The sequence below is a fragment of the Prinia subflava genome, chromosome 21 (assembly GCF_021018805.1).
Source record: "Prinia subflava isolate CZ2003 ecotype Zambia chromosome 21, Cam_Psub_1.2, whole genome shotgun sequence".
Taxonomy (NCBI): domain Eukaryota; kingdom Metazoa; phylum Chordata; class Aves; order Passeriformes; family Cisticolidae; genus Prinia; species Prinia subflava.
In genome coordinates this window covers 1,222,687-1,242,207 of record NC_086267.1, presented here as the reverse complement: position 1 = coordinate 1,242,207, position 19,521 = coordinate 1,222,687, and the positions used below count along the sequence as shown (strand labels likewise).

General features: G+C 56.9%; 1 protein-coding gene across 2 annotated transcripts in view; it reads right to left on the bottom strand.

Annotated features, from left to right (window-relative positions):
- Positions 1-19,521, bottom strand: part of PAX7 (paired box 7) — a 114,793-nt gene that overhangs the window by 50,969 nt on the left and 44,303 nt on the right. For both annotated transcript variants that reach the window (XM_063417541.1, XM_063417542.1), the window contains exon 5: positions 11,403-11,602. In XM_063417541.1, coding sequence (XP_063273611.1) covers positions 11,403-11,602 — 200 coding nt within the window. The remainder of the gene's footprint in view (positions 1-11,402; positions 11,603-19,521) is intronic.

The window sequence follows — 19,521 nt, the reverse complement described above, 5'->3', positions numbered from 1 at the left end:
GGGGTTTAAAGCAGCCCTTCCCACAGGACCTGGCTGGAGGCTGCGGCCCCAGGGGCGCCAGGCCTGGCACAAAGCCCCTGGCGGGATTTATCTCCCCGAGCACAGGCAGCGGCTCTTCACGGCCCAAACAGGTCCATTCCCTCATTCCCAACCCCGAGAAGAAAAAGCAGAGCCTCTGCAGCTAATGACGTTTGCGATTCCTCCCCTTCCCCCAGCTGGAAGGTGGCTGGGGCCTTTTATGCTCGTAAATCATTTTATTGGTGGTTGAAATCCCGAGGCTGCGGCGGCTGCCTGTAATGCGAGGTGCACTTCAAAGGGAACCTGCCTTCGGTTCCCGCCTGCTGCTCGGGGTTTATCGGCCCCGAAAGATTCCCCTGCCACGGATCCTGTTACACCATGGCGAGCCTGGCGTGGAGCCTGGGCCCGCTCCAACGCGCTGGGGGAGGAAGAGGAGGAAGAGGAAGAGGAGGAAGAGGAGGAAGAGGAGGAAGAGGAGGATGTTTGGGGGCTGCCGGGGAGGTTTCTCCGAGGCTGGGCTTACAAAAGGGGTCCCATGTCTTGGGAACCAAGCCAATAATCCCTTCCCAGACACTGCAGAGCCAACCCCAAACTCCTTCCTCAAATCCTGTAGAACCACACCCAAACTCCTTCCCCAAATCTTGCAGAACCAACCCCAAACTCCCTTCCCCAAACACTGCACAGCCAACTCCAAACTCCCTCAAATCCTGCAGAGCCAACCCCAAACTCCTTCTCCAGAAACTGCAAAACCAACCCCAAGCTCCTTCCTCAAATCCTGTAGGACCAACCCCAAACTCCTTCCATAAATCTTGCAGAGCCAACCCCAGACACTGAAGAACCAACCCCAAACTCCCTTCCCAGAAATTGCAGAGCCACTCCCAAACTCCCTTCCTCAAACACTGCAGAGCCAACCCCAAACTCCTTCCCCAGAAATTGCAGAACCAACCCCAGACTCCCTTCCTCAAATCATGCAGAACCAACCCCAAGCACTGCAGATCCGACCCCAAACTCTCTTCCCAGAAACTGCAGAGCCACCTCCAAACTTCCTTCCTCAAATCTTGCAGAACCGACCCCAAACTCTTTCCTCAAACACTGCAGAGCTAACCCCAAACTCCCTTCCAAGGAACTGCAGAACCACCCCCAAATTTGGGGCCGGCACTTGGGGAAAGGGCTGGGGAAGAGCTGAGCAGGAGAACCAGCAGCTCCTCGTTCTCTCCAAGCAGATCCCTGAGGGTTCCCTGCAGTGTCCATGGGCTCCTCTCCATGGGAATGGGGCTGGGAACAGCCCTCTGCACCTGCTGCATTCGGGGTTTTTCCTATGGATCAGCTCCCAAATCAGCCTTAAATAGAGAAATGTGCTCTAAAAAGCGCTTGGTGTTGCTGAGGGGGAGCAGAGGAGGGGATCCCATCATGGAAAAAGCCGGGAAGGAGATCTCCAGGGAGTTCTCCATGGCCTGCTCACAACCAGGGCCCAGGCAGGGGCACCTGGCTCAGTCCCGCTCCTGGATATCCTGGATATCCCTCAGGCCTCCCAAGGAGGGCAGAGGGAGCTGGGAACGCTCCCCAGCCCATCCCTGCTGGAGCAGCTGCCTGCCAGGACGGGGCTGGAGCGAATTATCCCAGCTATGGATCAGCTCCCACAATTTGTCAGACAAGGAGAGGAAAGGAAGGTCAAGAAGAGCCTCCTGTGGGAGGGGAAAAAAAAAAGAAAGAAAAAGCCTGTTGTGCTCCTGCTCAGCCTAATCAGGACTTGATGTGGGAGAAAGATGGATGGGATGGATGAGAAAATAAATGGAAACAGGGCTGGGAAAGCCAAGGGGGCTGCAGCACCTGTTTGTGCTCAGGGGCTGCAGGAACCAGGTGGGAAAGGCTCTTTCGTGGCCTCAGGACACCCAGAATGTTCCACGGGGTCAGCTAAAGGCCCTTTTCAGCTGGAGAAAGGGGATTCTCCCAGGTCAGGGCCTCAGCACATCCCAAATGTTCCACAGGGTCAGCTGGAGGCCATTCCCTGCTAGATAAAGGGGATTCTGCTGGGTCAGGGCCTCAGGACACCCCAAATATTCCACAGGGGCAGCTAAAGGTGATTCCCAGCTGGACAAAGAGGATTCTCCCGGATCCGGCCTTCAGCACATCCCAAATATTCCACAGGGTCAGCTAAAGGCCCTTCCCAGCTGGATAAAGGGAATTCTGCTGGGTCAGGGCCTCAGGACACCCCAAATATTCCACAGGGGCAGCTGAAGGCCATTCCCAGATAAAGAAAGGGGATTCTCCCGGGTCAGGGCCTCTCCAGCTCTCCTGAACCAGAGCAGGGCCTCGCCCACCCTGCCAAAGCTGAGTTCAGGGGGTGCAGAGGAGTTTTGGAGAGGAGCTGGAGCTGGGGAGACCCCAGGGGCATTCCCTGCTCCATCCCTCCTGTGGGGTCCCCTAAATCCACACAGCTCTGCAGTGGTGATGTCTCCTCTCAGCTGAGACACCAGGGAGCATCCCCGGGGCCACTGAGAGGATTCCCGACAGGAAAAACCAAATCCCAGGAGGACACACAGAGCTGGGCCCAGGGGTTTTCTCCTGCTCTGTCCCTGCTCTCGCTCAGTGCTGAGCCTCTTCCTCTGGTGGGTGATGTGGTGGAGATAAAAATTAAACATTAAATATTAAATATTAACTACTAAACCAGGTTAGTGGAGCAGAACAAATGGCTCCTGACAAATGAGATTATCCAGGGAATTCAGTCTGGATTTCTGCCGGCATTTCCCGGATCCTGGAGGTGGCAGCTGTTTGTAGGATTTCGACGAACAGGTGAGTGGGGTTTGGGTTTTTTTTTGGGAAAACACCTGGGTTTGGTTAAACAAGGCCTTGTCAGTAGGGAAAAATTTCATTGGGACATTGGTTCCTACACGGCTGCAGTGTTCCTTAAACATTTTCTCAAGTAAATGAGACAGAGGGGAGTGGGATAAGGGGGAATGGGATGGGGGGATGGGATTGTGGGAAATGGGATGGGGGGATGGAATAGAGAGGGAGTGGGATTGGGGGAATGGGATGGAGGGGAGAGGGATAGGAGGGAGTAGGATGGGGGAAATGGGATGGGGGGAATGGGATGGAGAGGAATGGGATAGAGGGTAGTGGGATAGAGGGGGAATGGGATGGGGGAATAGGATAGGGGAATAGGATAGAGGGAATGGTATTGTGGAGAATGAGATGGGGAAATGGGATAGAGGGGAATGCAATAGGGGGAATGGGATAGAGGAGTGGGATGAGGGAATGGGATAGAGGGGAATGGGATTGAGGGGAATGAGATGGGGGAAATGAGATAGAGGGGAATGGGACAGAGGTGGCCACTTCCACATGAGACATCCTAAGCCGGGCTGGAACTCCCAGCTCTGAGCTCAGTGATGCAGCTTTACCCCTCAGCACAGAGGTCGGTAATATTTATAAATCAAATCGCACTCCCGTGGAACAACGCAGCTTTTGGCCATTGGCCTTTCCCAGCTCCACGTTTTACAAGCTCTGTTTCCCAGGGGTGATTTCAGCTGTCAGAGGAGCCTCTGCTAAAATCAAACATAAACTTTAAACCGGACCATGTGTTCTGCTCCCTGATTATCCCTGTCTAACCCCAGCTCTGAGCGTGGCTGGGACCTGGGGATGGTGACAAGCATCAGGTGCTGTGGGAAAGCTGCAGGATTTTATAAATATTTTATAAATATTTTTCTCCTGGCAGCCAAACCTCGATGATTTAAGAGCTGCATTGGAACATTTTGGGGCAGGATTCGATGTTGCCACCCCTGGGAGGTGCAGGAGGTGTCAGGGCAGATTTCCTGCCTCAGCCAGGCTCCAGCAGCACCTCGAGCCCTGCCACCGAGACTTCCTCTGCCAAGAAAAGCTTCCAGGGAGAGCTCCAGTGGCTCAGAGATTAGAACACCCTGGCACAGCCCAGCCTGCTCCTGGCTGCTGTGAATATTCCCCAGTGCTGAGCACAGGAACTGAACTGGTGAACTGGGACAGACTGGGGAGGTGGAGCCTTGGCCACTGGACCCTTACTGGGCTGGAACCAGGGGTTTGGGACTGGGGGCACAAAGGTTTTGGTCCCTGCCCTGGCTGAGCTGGGGATTTTGGGCTGGAAGTGCTGCTTTTACCAGCCCCAGGAGGCCCTGTGTGGTTTTGGGGCTGACCCTGCTGCCATAAATGGGTGCAGCCCGGCCGGGTTTGGTTCGGGGTTGGGTCCGAGTGACACCGGGTGACACCAGCAGGGCCTGGGGCTCCTCCTCTGGAGGGAACCCCGACCTTGCCCACCTCGGGCAGGGCACCGGGGGCTGGCAGCTCCCCCGGGCTCAGGGAGAGGCAGGGCAGGACAAACAGCCACAGCAGCCAGCTCCAAGTTCCTCATCCTGGCACAAAATCCGTGATTTTACCCAAAATCCAGTTCTACCGATCCCAGAGGATCCCTCCATCCACAGGATGGGCTCAGAGGAGGGGAATGGGGTTCCAGGGAGCAATTCCTGCTGTGGAATTCTCCCTTTGGGTCGTGGATTCCCTGCCCCACACGTGCAAAACGAGCTGGCCCTGAAGACCCCAAAGCTGATCCCATTCCCAAATCAACACCTTCCACTATCCCAGGGAGCTCCAGCCTGGCCTGGGGCACCTCCAGGGGTGCAGGGGCAGCCCCAGGGCCCCCCCAGCTCACAGCCAGGAACTCCCTCCCAAAATCCCACCTAAACCTTCCCTCCTTCTGCTCCAGCACATCCCCACCCCGTCCTAGCACCCCCAGGCCCTTCCCAAAATCCGTCTCCAGCCCTGTTCAGACTCTGGGGCTTGGAATTCCAAGAGCTCATCCCTGGCTTGCCTGAAGTTCAGCTGGAGAAGGATTTTCTGCTGGTTCCTGCAGCTCTGTTCCCATGGAAAAGGGAATTTCTCAGTGAAGGGAAATTCATTTGTGTGGCCGAGGTGCTGCAGCCCTGGGCAGAATGAGGCCCTTCATTCCCCACAGCGGGAAACGTCTCCAAAAGTCCACTTTTCTGTGGAATGCCAGAATTCCAGATTCCAAAACTGCTCCAAGCCTTCTTATGGAATGGCAGAGGTGCTTTCTGGATCATTGGGGATCCATCGGGAGGAAAAAAGCCATACAAAAAGCCATATAAAAAGCCATATAAAAAGCCATATAAAAAGCCATATAAAGCCCTGGCTGGCAGCTCTGCCATCTGCTTTAATTTGGGATTGAAAGGAGAGATTCTCAATGCAGGGAATGCAGGGAATTTCCTGGGGATTGGCATTGAAAATCGGCATCTCAGAGCACCCACCTCCGGGATTCCCAGGAATCCCTCAGGAGGAGCCAGGATCCCAAACCTGCCCGTGCCAGGATCCCAAACCTGCCTGTGCCAGGATCCCAAACCTGCCCGTGCCCACCTGAGTCACCCCCAGGTGATTCTGAGGAGCCAAAAACACCCTCTGGGGTTTTTTGGAGGGAAATCTTGCCTGATTTTTGGATGTAAAATTTCAGAGCCTCCAATCCCTGGCTCAATCACAGCACTGGGAAAAATAAGGAGAACCTCTGCACCAGGGAATATTTGTGGAAAATGTTCCCAGTGGAGAATTTCCCAAGTTGAAAGTGGATAATTTGGACAGTTTTGTTTTACTTTCAGTTTCTTCCTGCTGGCGAAATAACAGCAACAAGCAGTGAGGGTTGTTGGTAACCTGCCCTGAAAATGGAACAGATTTGGGAAAACCAGTCCACAACTGGGATTGTCCAGGACAAGGATTAATTCCAGCTCCCCATCCTCGCGGCTGCTGGCCCTGGTGGCTTTTGTGACACCACCTCAGGGAGGTCGCTCCTACACCTACGGAAGAATCTCCTGGCAAAAGGATTTTCCAGCTGAAAACCACCCCACAAACGAATTCCCCATTGTTTATGGGAAATGGATTGTTCTGGGAAAAAAGTCCCTCCACCAGGAATGCCAGGGAGAAAAAGCTTCAAAGCTGTCACAGAATCCCTTTTAAGGTTTTTTTTTTCAGCCACATCAAAACTTTGACATCATCCACGAGATAATTACAAAAACGGGCGAAACATCCCAGAAAGCGTCCGAGATCAAAATCAAAGCTCCCGCTAAATTAACTGAGCGAATTCCTGTTAATTCCCTAATGCCGGGGACATTCACGGGTTGTTTTCCGGGAGGGCGAGAATTCCTCCAGCTCAGGACATTGCCTCGCACAGGGACAAATCCCTGGAATTTCCACGGGCTGGCCACCGCCGTCCCCACCCCGCTGAAACCCACGCGGGCCCTGCTGGGCCCGGGATTAACCCGTTAACGCCCGAGCTGGAATCCGCAGCCCGAGCGGCCAAACCCCGCCGTGACCCGGCCAAAGCCCGGCTCAGCCCCCGGAGAAAGAAACCGGAGCCGGGAGCGGCTCCCCCGGCCCGTCTGCCCGCCCGGCCCGCGGGGTTTGGGAGCTGTCAACGCCTCCGAGTCCCGCTTATCGGACAGGGGGGATCGGGGCCCGGCCCGCCGGGAGGGACCCGCGGCCTCCCCGGGGAGAGGGGCACGGGATGGGAGACCCGGGAACGACACGGCCCGGGAATGGCACAGGCTGGGGATGGCACCGGAATGGCACGGCCCGGGAATGGCACAGCCCGGGGATGGCACAGCCCGGGAATGGCACAGCCCGGGGATGGCACAGCCCGGGAATGGCACAGCCCGGGAATGGCACAGCCCGGGAATGGCACAGCCCAGGGACGGCACAGCCCGGGAATGGCACAGGCTGGGGATGGCACAGCCCGGGGACGGCACAGCCCGGGAATGGCACGGGAATGGCACAGCCCGGGGATGGCACAGCCCTGGAATGACATGGCCCGGGAATGGCACGGCCCGGGGATGGCACAGCCCGGGAATGGCACAGCCCGGGAGTGGCACAGCCCGGGAACGGCACAGCCCGGGAATGGCACAGCCCGGGAACGGCACAGGCTGGGGATGGCACAGCCCGGGAATGGCACGGCCCGGGAATGGCACGGCCCGGGGATGGCACGGCCCCCAATTCCCACAGGGAGAGGGGCACAGACGGGAACCCGGGGATGGCACGGCCCGGGAACGGCACAGTCTGGGGATGGCACAGCCAAGGAATGGCACAGCCCGGGAGCGGCGCAGCCCGGGGATGGCACAGCCGGGGGACGGCACAGCCCGGGAATGGCACAGCCCGTGGCTTCCCCAGGGAGGAGGGCACGGGACGGGAACCCGGGGATGGTGGAGAGGCAGCGGCACCCGGGGGAGATCAGAGAACAGGAGAGGAGCAAAGAGAGACCCCCGGGTTTGTGCGGGGAGCATCGAAGGGGGGGTCCAGCACAGGAACAGGAGTGGGAGTAGGAGTAGGAATAGGAGTAGGAGGAGTGGGAGTGGGAGTGGGAGTGGGAGTGGGAGTGGGAATAGGAATAGGAATAGGAATAGGAATAGGAATAGGAATAGGAATAGGAATAGGAATAGGAATAGGAATAGGAATAGGAATAGGAATAGGAATAGGAATAGGAATACGAACAGAAACAGGAATAGGAATAGGATATAGGTATAGGAATAGGATATAGGTATAGGAATAGGAATAGGGCCAGGAACTGGATGCAGGAGGAAAGCCACCCCTGAGCTGTGATCTAGGGATGAGTGGAATGAGGACCAGATGTGGGGGAGCTGCTCTCCAGTCCCTCTCTTGGGTCACAAACCCCTGCTGGCCTCTGCCCCCACCCCACACGTGGAGCTCAGGGACATCACCCATGGTCTTGGTGAGGCCCTTCATGGAATCAGGGAACGAATCAGGGAATGAATCAGGGAATGAATCCCAGGGTGGTTTGGGCTGGAGGGCCCTCAAAGCCCACCCAGTGCCACCCAGTGCCACCTAGTGCCACCCCACAGGGACACCTCCTGCTATACCAGGCTGCTCCCAGCCCCATCCAGCCTGGCCTTGGGCACTGCCAAGGATCCAGGGGCAGCCACAGCTGCTCTGGGAATGCTGTGCCAGGGCCTCACCACCCACACAGGGAGGAATTTCTCCCCGATATCCCACTTAAACTGTTCCTCTTTCAGTTTAGAGCCATTCCCCCTTGTCCTGTCCCTCCACGCCTTGTAAACAACCCCAGAGCCCCTGCTCTGAGCTGGCCCTGCTACTTTAAAGCCATTTTTAACCCAAAACTCAACTCTTGGCTTAAAAACTGCATCGAGACAGAAGAGAGCCCCTGAGGTGGGGAGGATTCCCTGTTGGATGTGTCTGTGTGAATTTATGTGTGTGTGTGTGGGGCCTATTTTTTATTTTTCTTTTCCCCGGACCTCGACTGAGCGATGTCGGCAGATCCCAAAAGTCAGTGGAAGATCTGCCCTAATATCCAGAAAATCCGCCGAGGGCCCGCAGCCCCCCACGTGGTGGGAAATCCGCCCGTGCCAGGCTGCCGGGATGAGAAAGGCGGCAGGAATGTGCCTGGAGAGCAGCTGCTGCACGGCCCTGGCAGGAACATCCCCACCGAGGGGCTGGGAGCACGGAGGGGTTGGGAGAGCCCAGCTTGGGATGAGAAGAACGTTCTTATTTAATTAATCAGTTGATTAATTTCTTTGGCTTGTCCTTCCTCCCTCTCTTCTCCCAAATCCTTGGAAAAGGTTCGTGCTCTCCCTGGCATTTTGGGGCTCTTCCCTTCCTCCTCTGCATCCCTTGTGTGACCCTCACTCCGTCCCACGGTGTGCCCTGAGCTCTGCTCTCCCTCGAAATTCCGTTTTTTCCCGTTATTTTCCGCAGGAACATCCATTTTCTGTGCCCTGCCCCACAGCTTGTGCCCACCTACGCGAGGAAGAGCGATTAGGGCAAAACACACAGAGCAAAACTGGGGGAATTCACACATTCCAGCCCCAAAACTGGGGGAATTCACACATTCCAGCCCCAAAACTGGGGGAATTCACACATTCCAAGCCCGGAATGTGCCCTCCATGAGCCTCTTTCCCAGGCTCCCCACATCCCTGATCCTGCACAGCCACAAAATCAACGCCTTTGAACTCCCTGCACCAAGAACAAAGCCAGACCAGCCCAGGTTCTGCTGGATTTCCTTCTCCAGGCTCCACGGCCAAGTCTGGAGGGATGAGTGCTCCAGGAAAATCCAGGGTTTCCGAGGAGGAGGCTGGAGTGAGGTGACAGCTCCTGGAAAATCCAGGATTTCCGAGGAGGAGGCTGGAGGGAGGTGACAGCTCCAGGAAAATCCAGGATTTCCCAGGAGGAAGCTGGAGGGAGGTGACAGCTCCAGGAAAATCCAGGATTTCCCGGGAGGAGGCTAGAAGGAGGTGACAGGACCTGCTGCAGCGCCGGGAGTGCCGGACAATTCCTTGGGGAAGGTTTTAACCCGGAGTGGGGGACACCCCCATTCCCAGAGATTGGAGGGGGAAACCCCAAAACTCTCCTGGCGTTTCTGGCTCCTGGCTGAGCACATCCTAATCCCGACACCCACAGGCAAACCCAGCCCACTTTCCTTTGGAAAAGCTCATTCCAGGAGCGTTCCTCCTGCCTGGGGAGCCCCTTCCCTGCTCCCACAGTGCCCGGGATTCCTGCTGGGAGCGCGGACTGCGGGGTCTCCATTTCACTGCCGTGAATCCAATCCCCAATTCCTGCCCCTTTCCCGAGGGATTCCTTTATCCCGGGATCGCCGATCCCGGTGCTGTTTGCACACTGACCCAGCCTTTCTGCGGGACACGAGGGGTTCTGTGTGCAGCTCCCGCCAGGGCCATTAATCGTGTCCGTGTCAGAATTCCCATCTCCGAACCCTCCCTTCCCGCTCCTCCCCTCTGCTGCCTTCCCCCTCCTCAGCCCTTGTTGTGCTCTCTGGAGATCCAAAGGGGAAAAAAAAACCAAACAAAAAACTCAAACTCGTCTGAAAATTCACACGCAGAACTTGCAAACTTTGCAAAATCTGATCTGCTCCCGGGGCCGGGCCGGGAGATGTGGGATTGCTCCAGCCGGGAATAAACACGCGCCGCGTCCTCCGGGGAGAACGGAGGGATCGCCTCCAAGAGAAAATGCCAAATTTTAGCTCCCGGCCCCAGCGGGGACGCAAAGCCTGCAGCTGGCACCGCTGGAGGGGCCGAATCCAGAGGGCCTCTCCAGATCCGTGGGAATGTGGGCAAGTTGGACGGAGGGGCAGAGCTGGGTTTGACCGCGGTCCCACCTTGGAGCAGCCCCGTTCCCAGCTCCTCTCCAAGGGCTTTGCTTTTCCCCCCAGATCCGTAGCTCTGTGGGACCCCAGAGTTGCAGCTCCCGGTGGTTTTCCTACGCTTTCTCCAAGATTTTAGAGCAATAATTGACCTTCTAACACGTCCCTGGAACACTGCCCAGTGGTGTTTTCCAAGGAAAAGAGTGTTTTGTTTTCCCATCTCAATCTGAGAAGAAAATGGGGCCAAGAAGCCCTTGGGGCTGACATGGGGTGAGCTCCTGGGACAACTGAACACCCTATTGGCTGTACCTGTCACAAATCCTAATTAATCACCCTCATCAAATTGTAGGAATCCCACGACCGGGTGTGTCCGTGCCCAGCTGGAAGCTTCCAATAAAGATCTGCTTTTAGTTTGATTCTTTGAACCCCGTGGCAAAGAAGAGGCAGCGAAGGACCAGCCGCGTTCCAGGTGGGGGGAGCGGGGTTAGGCTGGGCTGTGCGGGGTTAGGCCAGGGATAGTGGGGTTAGGCTGGGCTGTGCGGGGTTAGGCCAGGGATAGTGGGGTTAGGCTGGGCTGCACAGGATTAGGCCAAGGAGAGTGGAGTTAGGCTAGGCTGCAACAGGGTTTGATTGGGATGTGTAGTGTTAAGCTGGGCTGTGCATGGTTAAGCTGAGGTGCACTGAGTTAGGGTTAGGGGAGAGAGTTAGGCCGGGAGAGAGAGGTTAGGCCAGGGAGCGTGGGGTTAGTCTGAGCTGTGCAGAGTTAGGCCGGAATGATCCAGGTCAAGCCAGAGTGCACAGGATTAGTCTGGGGAAGGCGGGGTTAGGCTGAGCTGCACAGACTTAGGCTAGAATGTGCAGGGTCAAACTGGGGTGCACAGGGTTAGTCCGAGGAGGGCAAGGTTAGGCCAGAATGTGCAGGGTTAAGCCAGGGTGCACAGTGTTGGTCTGGGGAGTGCAGAGTTAGGCTGAGCTGCACAGAGTTAGGCCAGAATGTGCAGAGTTAAGCCGGGGTGCACAGGGTTAGTCCGGGGAGCGCGGGTTAGGCTAGGCTGCACAGAGTTAGGCCACAATGTGCAGGGTTAAGCCGGGGTGCACAGGGTTAGTCCGGGGAGCACAGGTTAGGCTGGGCTGCACAGAGTTAGGCCAGAATGTGCAGGGTCAAACCGGGGTGTACAGTGTCGGTCCAGGGAGCTCGTGTTAGGCCGGGCCGAGCGGTTAGGCCGGGCCTTACCTGCACGCGGGCCTCGGTGAGCTTGGTGCGCTGGGCCAGCTCCTCGCGGGTGTAGATGTCGGGGTAGTGGGTCCTCTCGAAGGCCTTCTCCAGCTCCTCCAGCTGCTCCGCCGTGAACGTGGTGCGGCTGCGGCGCTGCTTCCGCTTCAGCGGCAGGTCCGGCTCCGACTCCACGTCCGAGCCCTCGTCCAGGCGGTTCCCTGCCGGGAGGGAGCAACGGGGCTCAGGAAGGGGGGACGGGGTTCAGTCCCGCGCGGGGAAAAAAAATATTGGAAATATTGGTTAAAGAGCCCGGCAGAGTTGGGAAAATGGAGATTGAAAGGGTGAATATTCCGGTTTGGGTTGGAAAGGCCTCGGAGTCCATCCAGTGCCACCCCGGCTATGGGGACACTTCCCGCTATCCCAGGGAACTCCAGGGATCCAGGGGCAGCCATGGCTTCTCTGGGAAATCCACTCCAGGCCCTCCCCACCCTCCCGGGGGGGAATTTCTTCCCAATGTCTGAGAACTGGAGTCCCTCAAGTCCGGCTTTCTCCTCAGCCATGGGATCCTGGAATCTCAGACCGCTTTGGGCTGGGAGGGACCTTAAATCTCATCCCATTGCACCCCTCGGAATGGGAAACCTTCCCCATCCCAGGCTGCTCCGAGCCCTGTCCAACCCGGCCTTGGACACTCCCAGGGATGGGGAATCCCCATTTCTCTGGGCCCCGCCACCCCCACAAGGAAAAGCTCTGCCCGTGAACAAAACCTCCACTGGTTTTATGCTTCTTTTTGCATTTCCTACCATCATTTTTCCCCATATTGCAAAGAAAACCTTGGGAAATCAAAACTTGTGGCAGGAAAAGACGAGCTCAGAAAGAAAAGATTTGAGTCCCTGAATCAAATCGTTACAGAGCAAAGAACTTCCAGAGCTTGGCTTATTCCAAGGAATTTCCATTTTTCGTTGGAAATTCCTGTTTCAGGGGTGCCCACTTTGCCCTGAAAAAGGCAGGAACTGAAATGTTGTCAATAAATGATTCTTTGACTCATGCTGCCCAATTTTCTCCTGCGATTTATCAAGTTTTGGGGTTGAAGATTTCAGTTTTTAAAACTTAGGGAGGTAAAAGAAAGAACCCTTGGGAATTTTTAAAGATGGGAGAAACCTTTCCAGCTCGGCCTCAGCTGGATGTTGGGCTGCCCACAGGAGACAGCTCAGCTCTCAAATCCCAAATTTCCCAGGGAATTGAGACGGCATCCAGCCCTTTCCCAATGTTTAATCAGTCACTTATTCCTTGACTTTCCCTGGACTTTTCCCTTTCTCTTCTCCCTGTTTTGATCCCAACACCAGGTGTGGCCTCCTGGGGCTCTCCTGAACCCAAAGGAGCACAGCTGGAACAAAAAATAAAAGTTTTGCTCTGTTTTGGCTGGAGAAGGCCCCACATGGACATTCCACACGTCCTCAGCAGCTTTTGGAGGAGCTGGAGCTCCCACGTTCTCTCTCCTGGAGCAATCCCAGGTTCCAGAAAGGTTCCGTGTGGAGTTTAGGGGGTGCAGACATCGATTTTGGAGACTCTCAGCCTCCAAAATGCGCCCCCGGTCCAGGGCAGCACAGAAGGGACAATGGGAAACCTTTGAGCTGGGGACAGCTCCGGCCCTGCACCTTTTCCTTCTTTCCCAAGAAAACAGCGGATTCGCTGGATTAATTGATTTTTTTCCCTTTCCGAGCCTGGCTGTTGTTTTCCACAGGAACCACCCAGCCTCGCTGAGAGCCAGAACCAAATCGTGCTCACAGCAAAGTCCTTTTTCTGTCGGGTGAACCTTTGCTAATTCAGGATTAAAGCGGGGCTTATGTAAGCTCAGCTTGACCGTAAAGTTCCCTGAAGTCTCTAACCGTGTTTTCCAGCCTGTTTTTTCCCCCTTTTTTGTTCAGCTCCTATATGATCATCACCCAAAAATCCGCCTCCCCTCTTGGCAGCGCCGGGAGCTGCAGCTGTGGCTCCCGACAGCTGCTGGGGGCTTTGGGAGGCTCAGATCCCCCCGGAGCCGCCTCGTTTGTGCCCGAGATCCCACAAAAAAACCCTCTGCATTCCAAACAAAATTCCTTTCACATCCCGGGGTTTGCAGGGACCTTGGAGAAGGTGCTGGGGCCAGGGGAGCTCAGTTCCAAGGGTTGTTTTGGGGGTAAAACACCCCTTGGAGAGGTTTTCTCTCCCTCTGGCTCTGGCATCCCGTTAAACATCTTAAACGCTTTCAGCTTTCGGATCCAAACCCTTTGATTTCCGAATTTCTCCCTCAAAATCCGTGAGAAATTTCCTGATGGCTTCAGAGGGGCAGCACCTGCCCCACATTTTAAAGAGCCTAAAAAAACAACCCAACCCTAAAAAATTCTCAAGGTTCTCCCGCACGTAGCCAGAATTCGTGTCTGAGCGAGATTTTTGGGATTTGTCCACTTCCAGGGAAGGCCTGGGGTCTCCGGGAGAAGGAACATCTGTGCTCGAGGTCAGCGGGGCTGCACATCTGGGCCCCAGATGATGCGGGGCAGGTAGGAGCCTGCACATCTGGGCCTTGGAGGAGCAAAGGCACATCTGGAATGCTCCAGCAAATTCCCTGGAGCTCCTCACGGGAGCTGCTCCACCGTTAACGAGCTCGGCCGCTCCTCCCGTCCCTCCTGAGATCCCGGGAAAGGATCTGTGCCAAATTTCACCTCCCTCACCTCACCTGGGAGGGGAAAACCCCCCAGACTTCCTTCCCCAGCTCCTGCTCAAGGATCCCTGATTTATCCATGAGGATTTGGGAGAGGATGAGGGATTGTCACTCTCTGTCCCCACCATGGTGCCGATTCTGGGCTGAAAGGGTCAGGATAACCAACACCAACAGCAGGATAAACCTTTCCATTCCCAAATTTCCCGACGGCTCCAGCCAGGCGCTATCCCCGTTTTCCAGCCGTGCCAGGGCCGGCGGGGCTCACCCACCCCGGGGGCCGGGAAGGGCTGGGAACGGCAGCCACAGCTCCTGGTGCCAAGCGCCCGGCTCCAAGAGCCCGACCTCAAAGCTGGAAGCGCGGGAGCGGGAAAACTCCCAGGGAATGCCTGGAGCAGCTGCCGGCAGCCGGAGCAGCTGCTGCTGTCAGGCAGGGAGGCGGGAAGGGCAGGGAATGTTTTCCAGCTGGGATGGGCCCTCCGGGCTGGAGGCAGCTCGAGGGCAGCTCGAGCTTCCTGCGGCCCCAGGAGGACACGGAGTGAGCCGGGATCACCGGGACACCGGGATTTGTCCTCTCCTGGGCTGGACCGGCCACCTCAGCTCCAGAAGCCGGAGCTCTCCTGGCATTCCCAGCTCCACTTTTCCCAGGCAGGAGCAAACCAACCCCATCCAGCACAGCCCACGGGCAGCGCCCTCACCTGCCGCTCTCACAGCCCCACAGGTCATTCCCATTCCCAACCCGCTGGAATATCCTGGATAATCCAATCCATTCCCACATCCCCACCTGCCACTGGTTTTCCAATTCATCCCAAACTGGGGATTCACCCCAAACTCAAACCCTTCATTTTTTCCAACCTATCCCCATGTGAACTCCCTGCCGGCAGCAGGAGCAGGGGGAGCCCCAAATTTCCAGGGATTTTTGCCGCAGGAATGACCCGGGGGTGTTTCAGCCTTGCTCAGCACGGGCAGGACGCAAAGGGGAAGGCGCAGATATTTCCAGCAGCCCCTTCCTGGGTGGGAAGGATGAAGGATGGAGGATGAACCATGAAGGATGAAGGATGGAGGATGAGGAGCAGCGGGCTGGCCGGCAGGCAGCTCCCTCAGGATCTCATCCAGGGAAAGATTGACGGGAAAAGCAGAGCTAGGAGTGAACGGAGGGGAAAACCTCCCAGCAGGACAAGGCAGAGAACAGGGAAAACCAAAGAGAAAAGGGAAAACCAGGAGAGAAGGGAAAACCAGGAGAGAAGTGTGTGGGTTACAGGACTTGCCCTCATCCCGCTGTGTTTGGGTTTTTTAGGAGCGATTCCATCGCGTTTTCATCTCTTTTTCAGAGGAACTGCTCTGCAGCTCAGAATGAAAACCTCAAACTGCCCAAACCTCTTTGCTTTTAGAAAGAAATGGTCATTTCAGGAATTAAAAAAAGGAAGGGGCTTCGTGCTGGGAGCGGCAGCAAGGATGCAGTGTGGAACTCTTCCCGCTGCTCCAGGGGAGATATTCCAATGTCTGGGCAGTTTTTGGGAGCCAAGGGGAGAAGCGAGCCCATGGAGGGACCTGCAGAGGGTTTGTGTGGAGCAGTGCTGAGCCCTGCACCTCCAGGAGGAGCTGGGAAAAGGGAACAAACCCCCCTGGAGTGGCCGGAGCAGCGCAGGGAAGGATGCAAGGGGAAGCCTGGCCTCGTCCCGGGCTCCAGCGTGAGAAAATGTGGGAATTGCAGCCCCAGCATCCCATTCCTGAGCAAAGCTGCTGGTTCGGGCTGGGGAACAATGAGCAAGAGCCCTTTGGAGGGGTCTGTAAAGGAGCAGGAGGAGGCTGGAACTGGAGGAGGGGACCAGGAAAAGTCGTCTGCAGACAGGGCCTGGCTGTGCCCCCGTCCCCATTCCCTTCTCCTCCGCCTCCCTCCCCTCCAGGCACAGCCTAAGGGCTCCTCGTGGCCCCGGAGCTCAGTTAATCCACAGGATTGGGAGGAATCAGCCCCAGTGAGCCCCTCCAGGCTCAGCCTGAGCCCAGGGAGCCCCACAGGGAGCCCCAGCCTGGTCCTGGAGGCGCCGGGAGCTGGGATGGGCAGCGCCGGGCAGGGTAGCACATTCCTGGGAAGGGATGGATTGGGGGAGGGGAAGGGGAAGGGGAAGGGGAAGGGGAAGGGGAAGGGGAAGGGGAAGGGGAAGGGGAAGGGGAAGGGGAAGGGGAAGGGAAAGGGAAAGGGAAAGGGAAAGGGAAAGGGAAAGGGAAAGGGAAAGGGAAAGGGAAAGGGAAAGGGAAAGGGAAAGGGAAAGGGAAAGGGAAAGGGAAAGGGAAAGGGAAAGGGAAAGGGAAAGGGAAAGGGAAAGGGAAAGGGGAGCTGAGGCCAGCCCCCAGCACAGCCCGGCCTGCCCCTCTCCCTTCCAGCTGCACCAGCCTAAACATGGACTGGGAGAGGTGGGGAGGGAGAGGGATTGGAATAGAACTGGGATTGGGGATGGAGTGGGATTGAGGTGGGAGTGGGGTTGGGGATGGGATGGGATTGGAATAGAACTGGGATTGGGGATGGAGTGGGATTGAGGTGGGAGTGGGGTTGGGGATGGGATGGGATTGGGGATGGGATGGGATTGGAGAAGGAGTGAGATTGGGGAGAGAGCAGGATTGGAGACAGAATGGGATTGAGGAGGGAATGGGATTGGGGATGGGAGTGGGACTGGAGATGGAGAGAAATTGGGGATGGAGTGGGACTGGGATGGAGTGGGATTGGGATGATGCAGGATTGGGGATGATGCAGGATTGGGGATGGAGAGGAATTGGGGTCGGCTGGGCTGTGGCCACACCTTTTGTGCCTCCCTTGGCTGCAGCAATCTCCCCTCGGGGCTCTCTGTGAATCCCACCCGGAGGCGCTGCCGGGGAAGTCAGCGCGGCCCTGCCCGGCCCTTGCCAGCCCCGGGGCACAACCATGACCTGGGTACCGCCAGGTTCTGGGCAGGGAAAGCTGGAGAGGTCCCGTTTTCCTTGGAATATCCATCCCTGAAAGCCTCTGGCCGGTGCCAGGACCTGCTCCGAGTGTGCCAGGCCCCGCGGCTCTCCCTGCATCCTCCCTCAGCCATTCCGGGTGGCTCCGGGCTGGGAACGGCCTTGGCCGGGAAGCTGCACCCAGGAGGGCTTTTCCAAACCCGCAAAGGAGACGGAATTCTGTCCCTACCCTGCTGCTCTTCCCCAAAGCCACACATGGGCCCCAAGAAAACTCTGGGAAGAGCCCAAAACTTGTCCTCCTTTACAGGTGGAGGGAGCTGATCCCAAATCCAACCCCAGAGCTCCCTGTGGGACTAGCGGGATCCACAGGGTTGATCTGATCCCAGAGGCTCTGTGTGGGAATAGCGGGATCCAAGGGGCTGCTCTGATCCCAGATCCGACCCCAGAGTTCCCTGTGGGAATAACAGGATCCACTGGACTGCTCTGACCCCAGAGGCTCTGTGTGGGAATAGCGAGATCCGTGGGGCTGATCCTGATCCCAGACCAGATCCCAGAGCTCCCTGTGGGAATAGCGGGATCCACGGGGCTGATCCTGAGGCTCTGCCCCACTGCTCCGTCCCCCCACGCGCCACAAACCCCAAACTTTCCGCTCCTTCCAGAGGCGAACGAACCCGACCCGTCCCCGACACCGGAGGGAGGGAGGGCGCGGAGAGCCGCGTCCCCGGCAGCCTTTGTGAGCCCCCCGAGCACAAACAGATGGAATATCCATCAACCCCGGCCCTCTTTTCTTCGCTTTCAACTTTCTCCCGGGGCTCGCCTCCCTGCCCCCTCCGCCCCTCGCCCTCTCTCTCGGGGCTTTTGTTCGGCCTTTTCAGGCGGCCCGAGGTGACGGGGCCGGCCCCGAGCCCCGGCACATCTGTGGAGTCCATAAAAACCCCCCTGGCACTTCAATATTCATGGCCTCGTGCCTGTGGCAGGCGCGGGATCCAGCCCGGGAGAGGGAGGGAAGCAGGGAAGGAAGGAGGGCGATGCCTCAGGATTTCGCTGTTCTGTTTTCCAGCCCCTGTGCCGTGCAGTGTCAAACTCCGTGGGCTGTCAGCTGCTGTTCTCCCTTTCATTCAGACACAACAATTCCTCTCCAGGCCTGAAACTCGGGGACACCTGACAGCCTCAGGCCCTGAAAAGTATCAACAAAATGAGCTGGGGGGAGCAAACTGGGGGTGAATGACTTCATTACCTGAAGCTGTGATTGGAGCATTAACCCCCGATATGCAAATGAACCGAATTTATAATTGTCTGAAAAACTCATGACCATCCACCTTGGGTGTAGCCCAGGAGGCTCCTGACTGCCTAAGGTGTATCTCTTGAATAAATATATTTTATAAATAGATTTAATAAACACCCCCTTTATTCTGTAACCTTGCCCGGCCTCTGCTCCAGGCAGCCACTCCAAGGCATCAAGGGAAGGAGGGAAGGACCCAGGAGTTTCCCAGCTCCCCCCATCAAAGAGGGGCACCACAGGTGCCCCCCAAACTGGGAGGCAAAGGGAAACCAGCTGGGATCGGGGTTGGAGGAACAAGAGCAAAGAGGCAGCGGGAAGGAAAACTCTGCTGGGTGAGGAAAACTCTGCAGGGGGAGGAAAGATCTGCTGGGGAAGGAAAACTCTGCTGGGGAGGAAAGCTCTGGTCGGGAAAGAGAGCTCTGCTCAGGAAGGAAAGCTCTGCTGGCTCTCTCTGGAGTTTCCCCCTTTTCTTGTTTTGTTTTCTTCCCTTTCCAGCTCCAGCCCTGCTGGTCCCTCGTGAGGATTCCTGGTGGAGCAGCACAAACAATTCCTGAGGGGCTGGGAGGGCACGGGGAGCCAGGGGTGGGAGATCTGAGCCCGGGTATCCCCTGGATTTACAGGAATCCAATCCCAGAGAACCCCTGGATTTACAGGGATCCTATCCTGGGTATCCTCTGGATTTACAGGGTAGGGCAGCAGGAATGGGAGATCCGATCCTGGAGAATCCCTGGATTTACAGGAATCCAGTTTCAGATAACCTCTGGATTTACAGAAATCCAGTCCCAGAGAACCCCTGGATTTACAGGAATCCGGTCCCAGATAACCTCTGGATTTACAGGGATCAAATACCAGATATCCTCTGGATTTACAGGAATCCAGTCTCAGATAACCCCTGGATTTTCAGGAATCCAATCCCAGATATCCCCTGGATTTTAGGGAAGGGCAGCAGGAGCCCAGCCCAGATTCCGGTCAGCAGGGGACAGCGCCAGGCACGAGGGACGGGCGGCTGTGCCACCTGGGGTCGGGAAATCAGGGAGAGGAGGAGCAGAGCTGGAAATTCCCTGTCCGTGTTTATCCTGGCACGCCGGGATTGGCCCCTGTGGGTCCTGGGCAGCTCCGTGGCCTGGGCCCGGCTGCTCCTCCTCACGTCCAGCTCCAGTTTGGGACTGGGATCCCCCAATCCCTGCCACTCCTGGACTGGGATCCCGGGGCAGGGACAGGCA